Source organism: Sinocyclocheilus grahami, unplaced genomic scaffold, assembly GCF_001515645.1.
Source record: "Sinocyclocheilus grahami isolate Dianchi unplaced genomic scaffold, SAMN03320097.WGS_v1.1 scaffold1725.1, whole genome shotgun sequence".
Taxonomy (NCBI): Eukaryota; Metazoa; Chordata; class Actinopteri; order Cypriniformes; family Cyprinidae; genus Sinocyclocheilus; species Sinocyclocheilus grahami.
The window spans coordinates 59,954-77,453 of record NW_015506904.1 but is presented as its reverse complement, the minus strand read 5'-3'; the positions used below and the strand labels follow the sequence as shown (position 1 = coordinate 77,453).

Below are 17,500 nucleotides of genomic sequence, written 5' to 3'. Positions count from 1 at the left end.
ACCAAAATTAGCCTAAACTGCCTAAATTTGCTCTGTTTGGCAGATTCAGTTTTCAAAACCTTAAAACCAGACCCTCACAGCGCATTGTGCTCACGCAGAAATTAATTTAGGGTCTGTTCACACCAAGAAGGATAACTATAAAGATAACTGCAATGATGACCACATTAGAGCATCCACACCAATGCACAATAATGTTCTGTTTATCATAAGTGCACTGCAGTTTTGTCTGTGGCTTTAAATGCACAAGATGAACTCTGATTGGCTGTCAATGATTTGATCATATATCAGCTGGAAAAATCGTTCTGCAAGTGATTCCAATGATATCGTTCCTCTGTGTATCATTATCGTTATAGTTGAATATTCTCATAGAATTAGAATGATTATATAATTCTGACTGTCACAATTCTGATATGAACTCAGAACTGTGAGAAGATTAACTTTTCATTTATTTTTATTCCGTTGCAGAAACGGCCTTCCATAACATTTAGGACAGTAGCGAAAATTGTAAGGGTCAGAGAGAGAGTTAAAAATGGTCATGAAAACTTAATTATGACTGTTTTTGGTTCAAGAAGCCTTGACAAACATTATAAAATGTCCTTCCTTTCCTTTTTCCCCCCATTAAAATATTCTTTCACTTGGAAATATGTCACATTATGGAAGCAAAATAGTTTAAAAATGTAAATTTATGACTTGAAAAGACGAGTAGCAAAAAAAGGCTTGTTTAACTCTAAGGGTAAGAGAGAGAGTTAAAATGGTCATGTTTTTGATGCAAGAAACATTGACCAACATTATAAAATTATTTTATAGAAAAAAATGCTTGAAAAGTGTATAATCTTGGCCCTTTTTCCGGGAAACCTCAAATGATAACACAGAGGCAGCAAGAGCGTTTGTGTTTTTTGGGCGGCTCCTGTTTCTCTTGAGGCGTCTCAATGGTCGAGCCCTGCTCTAGACTCCGCCCATCACATAAAGAGTGGGAGGAGTCAGAGGAGATTGACTGGAGCCGCCCACACACAAGCTCGGCCGCGTTCCCGTCTGCAGTGGACACGTCTGTCACGGTCCTCTCCCTTAGAGACATATCATCATCATCCTCATCGATCAGCACTACATCCGTTTTAACGTCCACCTGGATGCACGGAACCGTCTGAACATCCTCTGAGCTCTCCAGGTTACTAGAGTCAATGAAACCCATGAGGGACGACTTGTCTATGTCCAGTGATGGGTCAATTAGACTGTCCTCAGTCTCGTGGTGCAGATATTGCATCTCTTTCAGATTCTGGAGATTGGAAACGCTCCATATGTTACACGTCTGTTCGTTCACAGCCGTTTCTATAACACCGTTCGCTGCGACCGGATTTGTTTTCCTTCCAGCATCGTCAGCCGTGACCTCTAAGGTCAGTTCGGGTTCAAATATGGTCTTCTGCGAGTCCCTGTATAGCGTCCCAGCCTTTTGGGAATTGTTCATCATACACTTTTGCTTCTTCACACAGGTTGTCTTGCCGCCAGAGCCTAGGACAATAAAAGAGGGCGCATACATTTTATTAAAAAAACTGCACATGCAAAAGTCTCTATGATATTGTTAATGTTGCAATTTGGTTGCTTAAACAAAAGAGACAAAAATAGTCTCCCTGATATTCAGATCTATAGATCTGACTTGAGACACTCCTTTAATATAAGGCTAAAAGATTGCTTTCACCCATTAGTGTCTGCCATGCAGAAATCATATTTTCCAGCACTTCTCCTAGGCAAGCCACACAATTTGAAGTTAACATTCATGCACACGATGAGTTATGATGATTAGCAAACTAATAAAATTGGAATTTATCCAGAGATGTACAATCTGATTTTCTATCTACACTACCATTCAATATCTTGGGATCAGTAATATTTTAAAAAAACGGTTTTGAAAGAAGTCTCTTCTGCTTACAAAGGCTGCAATTATTTGATCAAAAATACAGTAAAGTAATATGAAATATTTTTTAGAATGAACCGTTTTCTATTTTAATATTTTTAAAATACATTTTCAGCATCATTAATCCAATCATCAGTGTCACATGATCCTTCAGAAATCATTCTAATATAGTGATTTGCTGCTCAAGAAACTTTTGAAAAGAGTCGTTGATGTAATACATTTATGTAATGTAACACATATGTTTTTGTTCATTTACAGTGGGTTGAGATCATTTTATACTCACCAGAGTTAGCGTTGTCTTTGGTGACCATAGCAAGCTCTTTCTAACACACGTCTGAGAGCTGGTCCAAGAGACTGCTCACATCTGTACCGTCAAGAAAACAAAAGAAATAAGATCTCCTCTAAATCCTCTACGGTTTCAGGATTACCACAAAGGAATTAACCTTTTGCCCTTCGACTACCACACTAATACCTTAACATCCTTTTACTTTTAGTATCCACAGATACAGCACCATTAATGCTCCAGATGTTGCATACAAGAAGGTAATGCAAAACATCCAATCACAAATGCTTTATGAAATTGAGAGAACAGAAAGATGAAGAAACAGGAGGGGATGAGGGAATGAGAATGGGAGTTGGGCAGTTTTTTCTCCAGCGCTCTCCACAGGAAGAATAAAGACATGAAGCCTTTAAAAGCAGCAAAAATAACTCCAAGTTCCCAAGAGACTTCAAGGCATTTTCAGAAGAAGAAAGACTTTCTATCTGGCGCGGCCGTCACTCGTGAGGAACACAAAAAACAGACACATCTGCATATCAAGCGTTTTGATGCAAACGATTCTGCACAAACTACAGAAAGCAGCCAGCTTCTTTTTAAAAATAGTAAAGTTTTGCCAAAGCTTAATAGACAATGTTGAACTTACACTTTCAGTATTTTCTTCTTTGATCACAGCAGCTCTTGTACTCACCGCTCCAAACACACTGATTACACATGACTGCACTTTACACACGACAGAATCAGACCTTTATAAATTAATAATGTCTATTAGGCTATATGAGTACAGTCACTACACAACAGTAGTGTGTAGACAAGCAGAGATGTACAATCTGATTTTCTATCTACACTACCATTCAATATCTTGGGATCAGTAATATTTTAAAAAACGGTTTTGAAAGAAGTCTCTTCTGCTTACAAAGGCTGCAATTATTTGATCAAAAATACAGTAAAGTAATATGAAATATTTTTTAGAATGAACCGTTTTCTATTTTAATATTTTTAAAATACATTTTCAGCATCATTAATCCAATCATCAGTGTCACATGATCCTTCAGAAATCATTCTAAAATGCTGATTTGCTGCTCAAGAAACTTTTGAAAAGAGTCATTGATGTAATACATTTATGTAATGTAACACATATGTTTTTGTTCATTTACAGTGGGTTGAGATCATTTTATACTCACCAGAGTTAGCGTTGTCTTTGGTGACCATAGCAAGCTCTTTCTAACACACGTCTGAGAGCTGGTCCAAGAGACTGCTCACATCTGTACCGTCAAGAAAACAAAAGAAATAAGATCTCCTCTAAATCCTCTACGGTTTCAGGATTACCACAAAGGAATTAACCTTTTGCCCTTCGACTACCACACTAATACCTTAACATCCTTTTACTTTTAGTATCCACAGATACAGCACCATTAATGCTCCAGATGTTGCATACAAGAAGGTAATGCAAAACATCCAATCACAAATGCTTTATGAAATTGAGAGAACAGAAAGATGAAGAAACAGGAGGGGATGAGGGAATGAGAATGGGAGTTGGGCAGTTTTTTCTCCAGCGCTCTCCACAGGAAGAATAAAGACATGAAGCCTTTAAAAGCAGCAAAAATAACTCCAAGTTCCCAAGAGACTTCAAGGCATTTTCAGAAGAAGAAAGACTTTCTATCTGGCGCGGCCGTCACTCGTGAGGAACACAAAAAACAGACACATCTGCATATCAAGCGTTTTGATGCAAACGATTCTGCACAAACTACAGAAAGCAGCCAGCTTCTTTTTAAAAATAGTAAAGTTTTGCCAAAGCTTAATAGACAATGTTGAACTTACACTTTCAGTATTTTCTTCTTTGATCACAGCAGCTCTTGTACTCACCGCTCCAAACACACTGATTACACATGACTGCACTTTACACACGACAGAATCAGACCTTTATAAATTAATAATGTCTATTAGGCTATATGAGTACAGTCACTACACAACAGTAGTGTGTAGACAAGCCCTTTTTTAAGTTTTATATACTGTATGTATACAGTCAAGAATGTACTAAATACGTATATGGTGAATTCTTGACTGTGTTCTTGACTATATATATTAATATATATATATATATATATCTGAACCCCGAACGTTATCAGGAAGGCTATTCCAGAGTTTGGGAGCCAAATGCGAAAAAGCTCTACCTCCTTTAGTGGACTTTGATATCCTAGGTACTACCAAAAGTCCAGAATTTTGCGACCTTAGGGAGCGTGATGGATTGTAGCGTGGTAGAAGACTAGTTAGGTACGCAGGAGCTAACCCATTAAGGGCCTTATAGGCAAGTAATAATATTTTGTAATAATATTTGTAATAAAGCAAAAGATACAAATAACTTTCCTAAAACTGACATAATTTATATATTAATATATAATGAATATTTTTTAGGATGGCTATTAGTATCTTTTGCTTTAGTGTGCCAGTAGGAAATATCAATTTAAATTTCCCAAACAATCCAAGCAAACAAACAAAAACAAATAATCATTTCACAGATGCAGCCATTTAAAGGTGCATATATGAAAATCCAACTATCCACTAAATTCCAAAAACATGACATTGTATCTTCAATATACAAAATTAAGAAAGATAATTAGAAAGAGAGAAAACAATGACCAGTAACTTAATTACGCTTCAATGCTAACTAGGGTTATTAACAGAATAGCACTTACTAAGCAACAAAGCAAAACAAAGGTTAATTTTATATTGTATATTACAATACAAAATTATATGTGTGTGTATACCATAAAATATATAATAAAATTATACATATACATACATAAATATTATATACATATAATAATTAATTAATTAATAATTTATAATAATAATTTAGCAGATGCTTTTATCCAAAGCGACTTACAGTGTATTCAGGCTATATACTTTTTACCAGTATGTGTGTTCCCTGGGAATCGAACCCACGATTTTTTGCGCTGCTAACGCAATGCTCTACTCTAAATATATTAGGACATATATATATATATATATATATATATATATATACACACATATATATATATATATATATATATATATATATATATATATATATTTAGAATATATATATATTTAGAACATATATATATATATACACAGTACATCCAAATGCTTGCCTAACATTCATCGACCTCAAATATGGCTTATCATCTGAAATATGTAAGTAGTAGCAACTTTGCATGGCCGTTCAATCTAATGTTAACCTAGAAAAATATGCGCTGTTCAAATGTCTGTGTGGAGTGTGAAAGCTGAACAGTAGCGCTCACTGCATGACAGATGGAGGCACCGGTGCGCTCACTTGCTCTTAAAATACTCTGTCATTTTGGTCATACAAATAAGAGTAATACATCTTTCGAATCTGTAAAGCCTCTATGTTTATTTGTGTGCACTCACAATAATAACAAAACATTGCGCTTTTGTAAAATAATGAAAGCAAACAGGATGCGCTTTCTGCCGTCTCGGTCTCTGTGAATTTGAGCGCAAATTTCCGTGTATACTTGCCTTACAGATATGAAAATATACCTATAGACCTATAGAGAGTGAAATGTCTACTTTCAAATGAAAATGAAAATCTGAAAAAACAAATATTCTCAGATTATGTAATCCGTATGAAACTTGCATGCAGGCACATCCACTACTACAGAGATGACGAGTCAGTGTTGCCGAATTCATCTCTTAAGCCGAAAACACAGAAAACACTAGTTTATCAATAGATTATTAAAATGTTAATGCAGTTTAATCTGACTGTTTTTCCCTGACACATTCATAATCATTACTTCTGCCGGTGTGCTGTGGCAAGTTTAATGCGTGCGCTTGAGTGCTTATTAGGCTATGTAGGCAATTAAAGGCTCATTATAATGATTTAAATGGTTTATTGATAAATGTGCGATTAGTCGACTAATGCTTAAAATGAACGACTACTAGTCGACAAGAAAAATCTTTAGTCGAGGGCAGCCCTAATATCTATCTATCTATCGATCGATCGATCGATAAGTTTTTCTGAAAACAGCTTTTGTGAGAAACCCCCTCCTCATACACTGAACATCTACTAATAAATAATACACATGGAGCACTTACACACGCGTGTGTATGCATAGGGAAAGAGAGAGGACACTGAAATATTCATAAGAAACGGCCCTCCACTCAAACTCCTCCCCTACTGACACAGACACTGATTAAAAGTGATTTGACTGCACATGTACAATGCATTATGCATTATACAATACTGTACGAGAAATGCAAGCCATTTAAGTTGAATTCTAAGCAAAAATATAGAATAAAAGGGGCAATATTTAACACTTCAATAGATTTTTTTTAATTCCCTTTAAATGTTTCCTTGCAAAAAAAATTATTTAGTTCTATATGGCCACTTTCAACCCTCTCTCCAATCATTTGACATTCAGGCAGTTTTTGTTCTTGTATTTTTAAGGTGGTGCCATTTTAATGTAAATGGCTGATGCTATGATTGACTAACTTCTGCTGTAATTCACACTGCTGTTCATCAGAGTGGGTCAAGTTCCTGAATATAGAATATGAATTAATATTTTTGTTAAGTATTACAATTTAAATTAATAATTTTCTATTTGAATATATTTTAAAATGTAATTTATTCCTGTGATGCAAAGCTGAATTTTCAGCATCCTTACTCCAGTCTTCAGTGTCACATGATCTTTCAGAAATCATTCTAATATGCTTATTTGTGGCTTTTAATATATAATTTTGAATTATAAATTACATTTTATATAATTTTAATATAATTTTATAATAATTATAATAACATTATTGATAAATTATATATGTTTTATATTAATCAATGCATTAATATGAATATATTAATACATATAATGCTATATATACTTATTTAATCATACAAAACAATATTATTAATGTTGTTAGTATTATTAATAAATAAGAATTCTGAAAATAACAATGAAACATTTTATATAAAATGTTAATATAAATTAAAGAGACGGGGAAAAATGAATTAAAGAGATGAAAAAAAAAAGATAAATTAAAGAGATGAAAAAAAATTGTTGTAAATTAAAGAGATGAAAAAAATCAGAGATAGGCTGTTTATGCTAATTTTTGCAGTGAAAGACACCATACATCACAGCAGTGTATTCCTACAGGTCTACAAAGAAATTTGTGTGGTAAAGAAGCATTTTTTGTCAATCTGCATGTCATCATTCAAACATTACTTACCTTTGTGTTTCTCCATCTCTGCCACACACCTGGAGAACATCCACAGTGGATGTGCATTAGGATGAGTAAACCCCAGCCAAACAAACACATGCAGAGGGCAGTGGTCACCGAACTCCTCACTACCACTGATATGACTAGAGTCATCATAACCATGGGTGATCTCTAAGTCAGGTTGAGCATCAGGTCTCTATGTATTTTTAGGAGAGTAGAGTCAGTGTGCTGCTCCATACAGTCTGCTGATCTGTGGATGCGGTTATAGTGAGATCCACCTTCACTCCGGCACTAACAGTCCTGTACTCCAGCACTCTGGCCTGCAGGGAAAAGTCCCTCTCTTCAGCTCATCCACGGCATCGGTCAGACACAAGCTCTCACGGACACTCAACAGACCTGCAGAAAGTAGCAGTGATTCTCCTTTTTAAAGCCGTTTTGTAGCATTTTCCTTTAAATGTTAATGAGCTCAGGGTCCCCTCTCTTCCAAGCTGCTCTCAGAGAGACTGTTTACTTTAGCCGCATTCATCGTGAAACTTGCTAATTAGCACATTATTAGGAAAGGCGATTTGCAAAGATTCATTAAAAAACCTTATACTCACTTCTTCTGTAGGTGAGGCTGGATCACGAATGATTCGCGCGAACATAGACGCATTTATGTAGATCGGGGGCGCATTCCCTTCAAAAACAAACGTAATCCACTGTGTCTTCAGCGGCTCAGATGTCGGAAGTAAATGATGACTGCTATGTTCATTATTACATCCAACAACAGAAGACCTCAATCACTTAGGAGTCATTCTTGTCTACATCTGCTCCGGCGGTGAAACAATGGCGGACTGATGACAGCTCACTCAGGGCGGAGCTAAGGTAAGACACCAGTCCAGTCTGTGCTGAAATACTACTGTCAATCAAACTATCGTGGGAGGGGCCTGTTTTTGTGACGTCACACAGACAGGCATCTGAGATCGGCTCAATTTGAGAAAGGGGTAAAGATTTTAGTAGATTAAAAAAAAAACACTGGGTGGATTTTTATCATTTTAGGGTGGTTGTGTACACACACTAACACACATTTCAGTTCAAACAACTAGTAAAAGTGCATGTAGCATCCTATGACCCCTTTAAGGGGCATCAGTGGGGCATGACCAAAGTTATTATAGTTCACTAAAACCATAAAAAAGCATTTTCATTACTTGAAATTAAATAATCGTTAACTGAAATTAAATATTTTTTATTATTATTATTTCAGCTAGCTGCCAAGGCAACATTTCTCGTTTTTAGTTAGTTTAACTTGATGTACTAAAAATAACTAATACTAGTACTATTCTATTTTAAAAACTATATGGACAACTTTTAAATAAGCAAATACTAATAAAAATGTCAAGACACACCCAAAATTACTAAAATGCCAACAACAATTCAACTAACAAAGAAAATCTAAAAATCTAAACTAACTAAAATTATTAATAAAAACAAATGTTATTAATAATAATTAATAATGAATAATATTAATAAAAATATTATAACAAAACGATACAATGATACTAAAACAACAGTTTTTGTATAATTTCTTTGTAATATTCGATCTGGTTTCTGGATTTAATATTACTACTAAGCTCTATGGACCATATGATTCGAATTGGTCAGTTAAGGCATTCTGGAGTCAAATAATTCATGTGTGATACACCTTGGTTTATAACACAAGTTAATATTCATAGGATATGTGTTTGTGATAATACGCACTCGTTTGTTAGAATTGCAACCTTCTTTGGGTAGGATAATATTAAGGTAGGGGGGACCGAAGAAAGCGGAACCAAAGTGCAGGTATCGTTGTGCTGCGGTACCGAGGTGACGGGCGCCGTCCTCTTCTCTCATACAGAGATGTGTATATGATATGTGAATAGTAAAGAGAAAGAAACCTGTACTGAGGTGTTTAAAATTGAAATTAACACAAATGGACTTTGAAACTGAAACATGTTTACACTAGGGAAATGTTATTGTTTTATACCATGATTTGATAAATTTGTAATAAAGAGACAGAGATTTGTATATGAAGATGGCGGTTCGCTCTTTCATTCAATGACTAAATGATCCTGTTTTCCAGGGCTGTCATCCAGGAGAGTGGAGAGTATTGAACCCCAATCAAAATCATTTGCTACTGTAGTTTCACTAGTTTGAGACTCGTAACACATGCATTATAATGACTGTTAATGACTGACACTCAAATTATTTTTTGACAATGACCAGCTGACTGTACATTATCTCTGACTTATGCACACTGATTGATTTGCTGCAAATATATATATATATATATATATACACAGTGGGGGAAATATTTATTTGATCCCCTACTGATTTTGTAAGTTTGCCCACTTACAAAGAAATTAAGGGTCTGTAATTTTTACGGTAGGTTTATTTTAACGGATGGAGACAGAATATCAACCAAAAAATCCAGAAAAAACACATTATATAAAGGTTAGAAATTTATTTGCATTTCAGTGAGTGAAATAAGTATTTGACCCCTTACCAACCAGCAAGAATTCTGGCTCCCACAGATTGGTTATGTGCCCATGTGGAACACAGATTAGTCCTGTCACTTTAAGAAGTTACTCCTAATGCCAGCTCATTAGGTGTATAAGACACCTGTCCACACAATCTGTATCTTCCATTCCAACCTCCACCACCATGGGCAAGACCAAAGAGCTGTCAAAGGATATCAGAGACAAGATTGTAGATCTGCACAAGGCTTGAATGGGCTACAAGACAACTGTTGGTGCGATTATTCGGAAATGGAAGAAATACAAAATAACCATCAATCGGCCTCGGTATGGAGCTCTGTGCAAGATCTCACCTCATGGGGTAAGGATGATCATGAGAAAGGTGAGGGATCAGCCCAAAACTACACGGGAGGAGCTTGTTAATGATCGTAAGGCAGTTGGGACCATAGTCACCAAGCAAACCATTGGTAACACACTACGCCGCAATGGACTAAAATCCTGCAGCACCCGCAAGGTCCCTCTGCTCAAGAAGGCACGTGTACAGGCCAGTTTAAAGTTTGCCAAAGAACATCTAAATGATTCAGAGAAGGCTTGGGAGAAAGTGCTGTGGTCAGATGAGACCAAAATTGAGCTCTTTGGCATTAACTTGAGTTGCCGTGTTTGGAGGGAGAGAAATGCTGACTATGACCCCAAGAACACCATACCTACAGTCAAGCACGGAGCTGGAAACACTATGCTTGGGGTGGGGGTTTCTGCTAAGGGAACTGGACAACTTCAACATGTACAACATGTACAGTAAAATCTTGAACGAGAACCTCCTTCCCCCAGCCAGAACACTGAAGATGGGTCATGGATGGGTCTTCCAGCATGACAATGACCCGAAACATAGCGCCAAGTCAACAAAGGAGTGGCTCAAGAAGAAGCACATTAAGGTCACGGAGTGTCCTAGCCAGTCTCCAGACCTCAATACTATAGAAAATCTGTGAAGGGAGCTGAAACTTCCAGTTGCCAAAATACACCCAAGAAACCTTAAGGATTTAGAGAGAATCTGTAAAGAGGAGTGGATGAAAATCCCTCCTGAGATGTGTGCAAACCTGATGACCAACTACAAAAAACATCTTACCTCTGTGCTTGCCAACAAGGGTTTCTGCACAAAGTACTTAGTCTTGTTTTGCTTGGGGATCAAATACTTATTTCACTCACTGAATTGCAAATTAATTTCTAACCTTTATATAATGTGTTTTTTTCTGGATTTTTTGGTTGGTATTCTGTCTCTATACGTTAAAATAAACCTACCATAAAAATTACAGACCCTTCATTTCTTTGTAAGTGGGCAAACTTACAAAATCAGCAGGTGATCAAATACGTATTTCCCCCACTGTACATACAGAGAGAGAGAGAGAGAGAGAGATTTCTTTTTATGTGAATTTTGCAGCACAATTTTGGAGCACTTTTCAGCACTTGCCCAGACAATTCTGACTGGAAAAACACATTTTCAGACAAATAAGTGCAGTAGGATCTTATTTGATACTTATAGGATTTCTGTTTGATCCCACTAGGGCTCATTCCAAATTATGATTGAAATACCTTTCAAATTTTTTTTTGGTCAAGGGTTTGTTTTTGTTTAGTTTTTTGGATTGAAAAGGGCACAAGATCTTACCCAAAGGGCTTAGATTGAGCACACAATCATGGTGAGCAGTCTGGTGAAGAGAAACTCAGGGTAGCACAAGGGAATGTCTCTGAAAACCCTGTCAGGATAGTCCCCAACCATAACCTGAAACACTGCAGAACCAACTCAAAGACAAGGCATCATAACTACAGATGATTACAACAATTACAGGCTTGTTTACTTATTAAGAACTGGAAAACACTTTATAATTAACATTCATTAACATCTTTAACATTATGACAATATATAATATATGGCAATTAAAATATAAATTTACTGTATTTTAGTTAGTCAAAAGAAATTCATATTATATCAAAATAAAATAATATATAAATAATAGTTTTTTAAATATATAACATTGCATGAACATTAACTGAGTTAGTAAACATATACTTAAATCAATCATATAAATTCAATGAAAGTTTCTTTAACTTACCTGCAGTTGAACAAAGTAAAAACAAGCTCATCTTTTGTGCCTTTGTTTTTCCTCATTGTTCCCCGTTTTTTGCGGAGAGATTCATAAATGTATCTGGTCATGAGGTAAACTGAACCTGGCAAATGTCTCTGGTTAGATAGTGTCTGGGAATGTCAACTACAAAATCGCAGCGCTGCTGAAGTAATAGCAGGAAATTATGAAAGTATTTGGTTTTACTTTTATTAATTAACTGTTAACACACCCTGGTAACAATATGGTTCCATTAATTAATGTTAGTTAATGTATTAACTAACATGAACGAACAATGAACAATACATTTATTACAGTAGGCTATTTATTCATCTTTGTTAATGTTAGTTAATGAAAATGCAGTTGTTCATTGTTCGTTCATGTTAATTCACAGTGCATTAATTAACTAAAGTTAAAAAGCACAACTTTTGATTTTAATAATGCATTAGTAAATGTTTAAATTAACATTAAATAATAAATGCTGTAGAAGTATTGTTCATGCTAACTAATGTTGTTAACTAATGAACCTTATTGTAAGTGTTACAAATTAACTTTTATAAATAAGTACCACTTTTATTTATTATTATTTACTATTAACTAACTATATGATAGAATTATAAATAATACAATAATTGAATTTGATAGGCTATTATAATAATGAATGAATTTTATGAAGCCTACTAATGTTTTTAATATTAAATTATGGAATTTAATAAATTATTAAATGTAAATTACCATTATTACTTACGTGTATTCATTATTTTAGTAGTAGTAGGCTACTAGTAGTAATTCTTAAGACTTTTTATTATTAACACTAATAAAAATAAATTCAATTATAGAAATTAATTAAATTACATAGCATTTTAAGTCTATTGAACGCATTTTCCGTATTAAATCTGACATTTCTCATGGGTCTGTGTGTTGTCTGTCATCTGATCAATTAAGCCGCATGGTTCTCAGCTGTTCGTGCGATTAAAGCGCCACATCTCGTTCTGCTTTTCCCTGCAGTCATGTGTTTATTTGTGCTGCTGAATGTCGCTTCAGGGATCTTTATGCTTCTGAGAGGTCAGATAGAAATCTCACATTAAACTGGCAACAGCAAAGTGATTTAGTTTACTTATTTAAGAACTGTATAATAGTGCCTTATATGTTCTTAGAGGCATTGCCTGAATTAGCATACATTAAAATACTAAATTTAGTTAAAATTTGAAGCTGCCTGTGTTAATCTCACAAAAGTTGTCAAAAACAGATCCAGGTCATAATTTACCCTTAAAAACAATTTGCATAATGATCATGCAGCCTACACTCTAAAAAATGCTGGGTTAAATATAACCCAGCACTGGGTTAAATAGGGACAAACCCAGCAATTGGGCTGTTTTGACCCAAATGTTTAACCCAACCTTCTGGGTAGTAACCCAACCGCTGGGTCAAAAGAATCCAATTGCTGGGTTTGTCCCTATTTTGTTTTGACCCAAATGTTTAACCCAACCTTCTGGGTAGTAACCAACCGCTGGGTCAAAACAACCCAATTGCTGGGTTTGTCCCTATTTTGTTTTGACCCAAATGTTTAACCCAACCTTCTGGGTAGTAACCCAACCGCTGGGTCAAAAGAATCCAATTGCTGGGTTTGTCCCTATTTAACCCAGTGCTGGGTAAGATAGGGACAAACCCAGCAATTGGGTTGGTTTGACCCAGCGGTTGGGTGAAACATTTGGGTCAAAACAAACTAGGGACAAACCCAGCAATTGGGTTGGTTTGACCCAGCGGTTGGGTGAAACATTTGGGTCAAAACAAACTAGGGACAAACCCAGCAATTGGGTTGGTTTGACCCAGCGGTTGGGTGAAACATTTGGGTCAAAACAAACTAGGGACAAACCCAGCAATTGGGTTGGTTTGACCCAGCGGTTGGGTGAAACATTTGGGTCAAAACAGCCCGATTGCTGGGTTTGTCCCTATCTTACCCAGCACTGGGTTGTATTTAACCCAGCCTTTTTTAGAGTGTATTATTATTATTTAAAAAAAACACAATTATGTGTACATTGTGCTTATACTGTACATGAATAATACTTGGGGGTACTGAATGCCTTTAATTTGTGTTGGTTTAAATAGAAATTTCATTTAAAAACGGCTGCTTTGCAGTAATTGGAATCTATGTTGAGGTGTCGTGCGTGCGTGAGATTCACTTGCTTTGACTTGTTTGTGCTCTAGCTGAATGTGTGCAGGCTGCAGTGGCTTCTGATCGTGTTCCCCTGCACTGCAGACTGGGCTTCAAACCCTGTAAGGACGGATCAGAGTGTGTGCTGTACAGTAATGTGTGTGACGGTGAGAATGACTGTCCTGACGGCTCTGATGAAGATGAATGTGCTGCTGTCTGCTGCATGTTTTTATACATTTCAATAAACATTTTTGTTAGGGAACAGCTTTTGGTCCTCAAATTGATTTCCAAGGGGCCTAGAATACACATTTATATAAGATGTATTTATTTGAATTGCATTTGAAATTTCCATCTTTTTAAACATTTTTAACAAAGAACTATTATGTTTTAAACTAGTAAACATAACGTGATGCATATTTATCAGTTATACATAAATTAAACATGCAAGATTTCTGCACTCAAAAAAGGCATAATTTATTTAATATTTGCATCTATTTTGCTTAAATATGAACATGGTTAAAATTGGTTATAGATATAAACAAATTGGATCGATGATGAATATATACAGTTTGTATAGAAAACGCACCTTGAAGATTCTGAGGCAGATGAGACTAAAACGATATGTCTGGCGGAAATCTAATACAGCTCTCCATCCAAATAACAGCATTCCTCCAGTAAAGCATGGAGGTGGTGATATCCTGTTATGAGGGTGTTTCTCTGCAGCAGGGACTGGAGCACTTGTCAGGATAGAAGGAAAAATGGATGGGGCGAAATACTGTCAAATTCTTGAGGAAAATCTGCTGCCCTCTGCCAGAAAGTTGTCAATGAGAAGAAGGTTTACCTTCCAACATGACAATGACCCAAAGCACACAGCAGAACTGAGCACACAGTGGTTGAAGGAGAAAAAGGTGAATGTCCTTGCATGGCCTCGTCAGAGTCCAGACTTAAACCCCACTGAAAATCTGTGGAATGACTTGAAGACCAGACCACAAACACTCACCATCAAACTGAACTGAACTTGAGCAGTTCTGCAAAGAAGAGTGGGCAAATATTGTAAAGTCTAGATGTGAAAGTTAGTAGAGACTGAGACAGATCCCAACAGACTAAAGGCTGTAATTAAAGCAAAAGGTGGTTCAACAAAATACTGACATGAGGGGGTGATCCTTTTTCCAACTGATTTGATTTGTTGTTGTTTTTGTGTTTTTTTCTCAGATGTTGGTGTTATTATCTTTCACTTGGATGTAATAAGTTGCACTTAGTAAATGCAGTAGATAAAACAAAAACTGTGTCCGTCTTCATTTCAGGCTGCAAAGCAACAAAATGTAATTATTTTAAAGGAGGGTGATTCTTTTCTTTACCCACTGTAAACATAGTTATTGTGCATTTAAAACACATTCAGTTTATTAGTACTATTACAGAACTCTTACCTGTATTAATAACAAATATACTTCATTAAGTTTATTAGTCTGTTAAAACGGTGTAATCCAAATGGATGGAACTTTGACATGCAATTAAAATACATAAATCTTAAATTTAGGTCTCAATATTTTCTAGTGTACAGGCCTAAAATAAAATATAACAAAATATATCTCCTTTTTTATTAGAGGTATTCCATATGTAGCCTGTTTTGTTTATAATAATAATAATATTAGTTGTTATTATTACTACTCCTACTACTACTTTTGTTTTTATTGTATTTATTTCCCTGAGCCCCTGTTCATTTCTGGCCTTGGTGCTCATATTAATTGGTTAATTTCTGATACCCACTTTTTAGATTTGAAAAGCAAATGTTAACATGCCATTTGTGCAATGGTGCATATTACCCAGATAAAAAACGATTTATTAGGCTGCCTAATTATTATTATTATTATTTGTTGTTATTATTATTTAAAATTAGCAAAATATAAAAGCATTGTATTTCCATCCGTTCTCAGGTCAGTTTCAGTGTGCACATGGTAAGAAGTGCATCGAGCGACGGCAGGTGTGTGATGGTGTGGCTTAGTGTCAGGATCGCTTGGATGAAGTCGACTGCTTCAAGCCAGAGGAGGGCTGTGGTCATCGCTGCGATAAAAACCACTGCATTCCAGAATCTTTTGTCTGTGATGGAGACGCAGACTGTGTGGACGGCAGCGATGAGGCCAGCTGTGGTAGGGGTTTGAATTAGGTTAAAAAGTAGTATTACTGGATTCTAACTAGAACAAAGTGTAAAATCATCTGGTTAAGAATGTAAACAAGCACACTTGGTGCATACTGCATACTATTTTTCACGTAATGATATGTGAAACCATATGCAACAAACATTTTCAAAAGTAGTAAGGTGAATTCAGGTACATCGGGCCATTTTTTGCCATTGAAATCACTGGGGAAATTGACCAATAATTGTAAATTAACACTACACTCAAGGGGGAAAAAAAAGGTACAAAAGCTGTCTGGTACGGTTCCCTTAAACGGTTGTAATATGTACCTTTAGAAGTAAATCTAAACAAGCACACTTGGTGCATACTGCATACTATTTTTCACGTAATGATATGTGAAACCATATGCAACAAACATTTTCAAAAGTAGTAAGGTGAATTCAGGTACATCGGGCCATTTTTTGCCATTGAAATCACTGGGGAAATTGACCAATAATTGTAAATTAACACTACACTCAAGGGAAAAAAAAGGTACAAAAGCTGTCTGGTACGGTTCCCTTAAACGGTTGTAATATGTACCTTTAGAAGTAAATAGGGTTCAAAGGTACTGCCCCAGTGACCGCTTTTGTACCTTTTTTTCTGAGAGTGTGTGTTACATTTGTCACATGATCTCATTACATTGCATACTTAAAGGTGCTTATGTAATGTTGACAGCTAGTGAACTACTTGGAGAACTACAGACCAGTTTCCCTTCTACCTTTCATTGCAAAAACACTGAATGAGTTGTGTTCAACCAAGTCTCTGCCTTTCTCACACAGAACAACCTCCTGAACAGCAACCAATCTGGCTTCAGAAGTGAACATTCGACCAAGACTGCTTTGCTCTCAGTTGTTGAAGCCCTAAGACTGGCAAGAGCGGCTTCCAAATCTTCTATACTTATCTTGTTGGATCTGTCCGCTGCTTTTGATACGGTGAACCACCAGGTTCTTCTGTCAACCCTATTGGAATATGGCATCTCAGGAACCGCACGCCAGTGGTTTGAGTCTTACCTCTCAGATAGGTCCTTCAAGGTATCTTAGAGAGTTGAGGTGTCCAAGTCGCAACATCTAACTACTGGGGTGCCTCAGGGCTCAGTTCTTGGACCACTTCTCTTCTCTGTCTACATGGCATCACTAGGTTCTGTCATTCAGAAACATGGCTTTTCATA

The 17,500-nt window shown here is 36.1% G+C and overlaps 1 protein-coding gene and 2 pseudogenes across 1 annotated transcript; 1 reads left to right on the top strand and 2 right to left on the bottom strand.

Annotated features, from left to right (window-relative positions):
• Positions 1-856: 856 nt before the first annotated feature.
• LOC107572264 (paralemmin-2-like) lies at positions 857-2,270 on the bottom strand. The gene is made up of 2 exons (XM_016258687.1): positions 2,193-2,270; positions 857-1,506 (listed from the first exon to the last, which is right to left on the bottom strand). The coding sequence occupies exons 1-2, from the start codon at positions 2,218-2,220 to the stop codon at positions 857-859; spliced, it is 678 nt and encodes a 225-aa protein (XP_016114173.1). The 5' UTR covers positions 2,221-2,270.
• A 5,057-nt stretch (positions 2,271-7,327) lies between these two features.
• Positions 7,328-12,913, bottom strand: LOC107572259 (uncharacterized; annotated as a pseudogene).
• A 1,757-nt stretch (positions 12,914-14,670) lies between these two features.
• The window catches only part of LOC107572258 (low-density lipoprotein receptor-related protein 4-like), a 17,264-nt pseudogene continuing 14,434 nt past the window's right edge, over positions 14,671-17,500 (top strand).

What these genes read in the sequence shown, in the direction of transcription:
- LOC107572264 (XM_016258687.1), bottom strand. Translation starts at nt 2,220, where the DNA reads ATGGTCACCAAAGACAACGCTAACTCTG. An exon ending in CAAAGACAACGCTAACTCTG is followed by an intron (nt 1,507 to 2,192) that starts GTGAGTATAAAA and finishes TTATTGTCCTAG; the next exon opens with GCTCTGGCGGCAAGACAACC.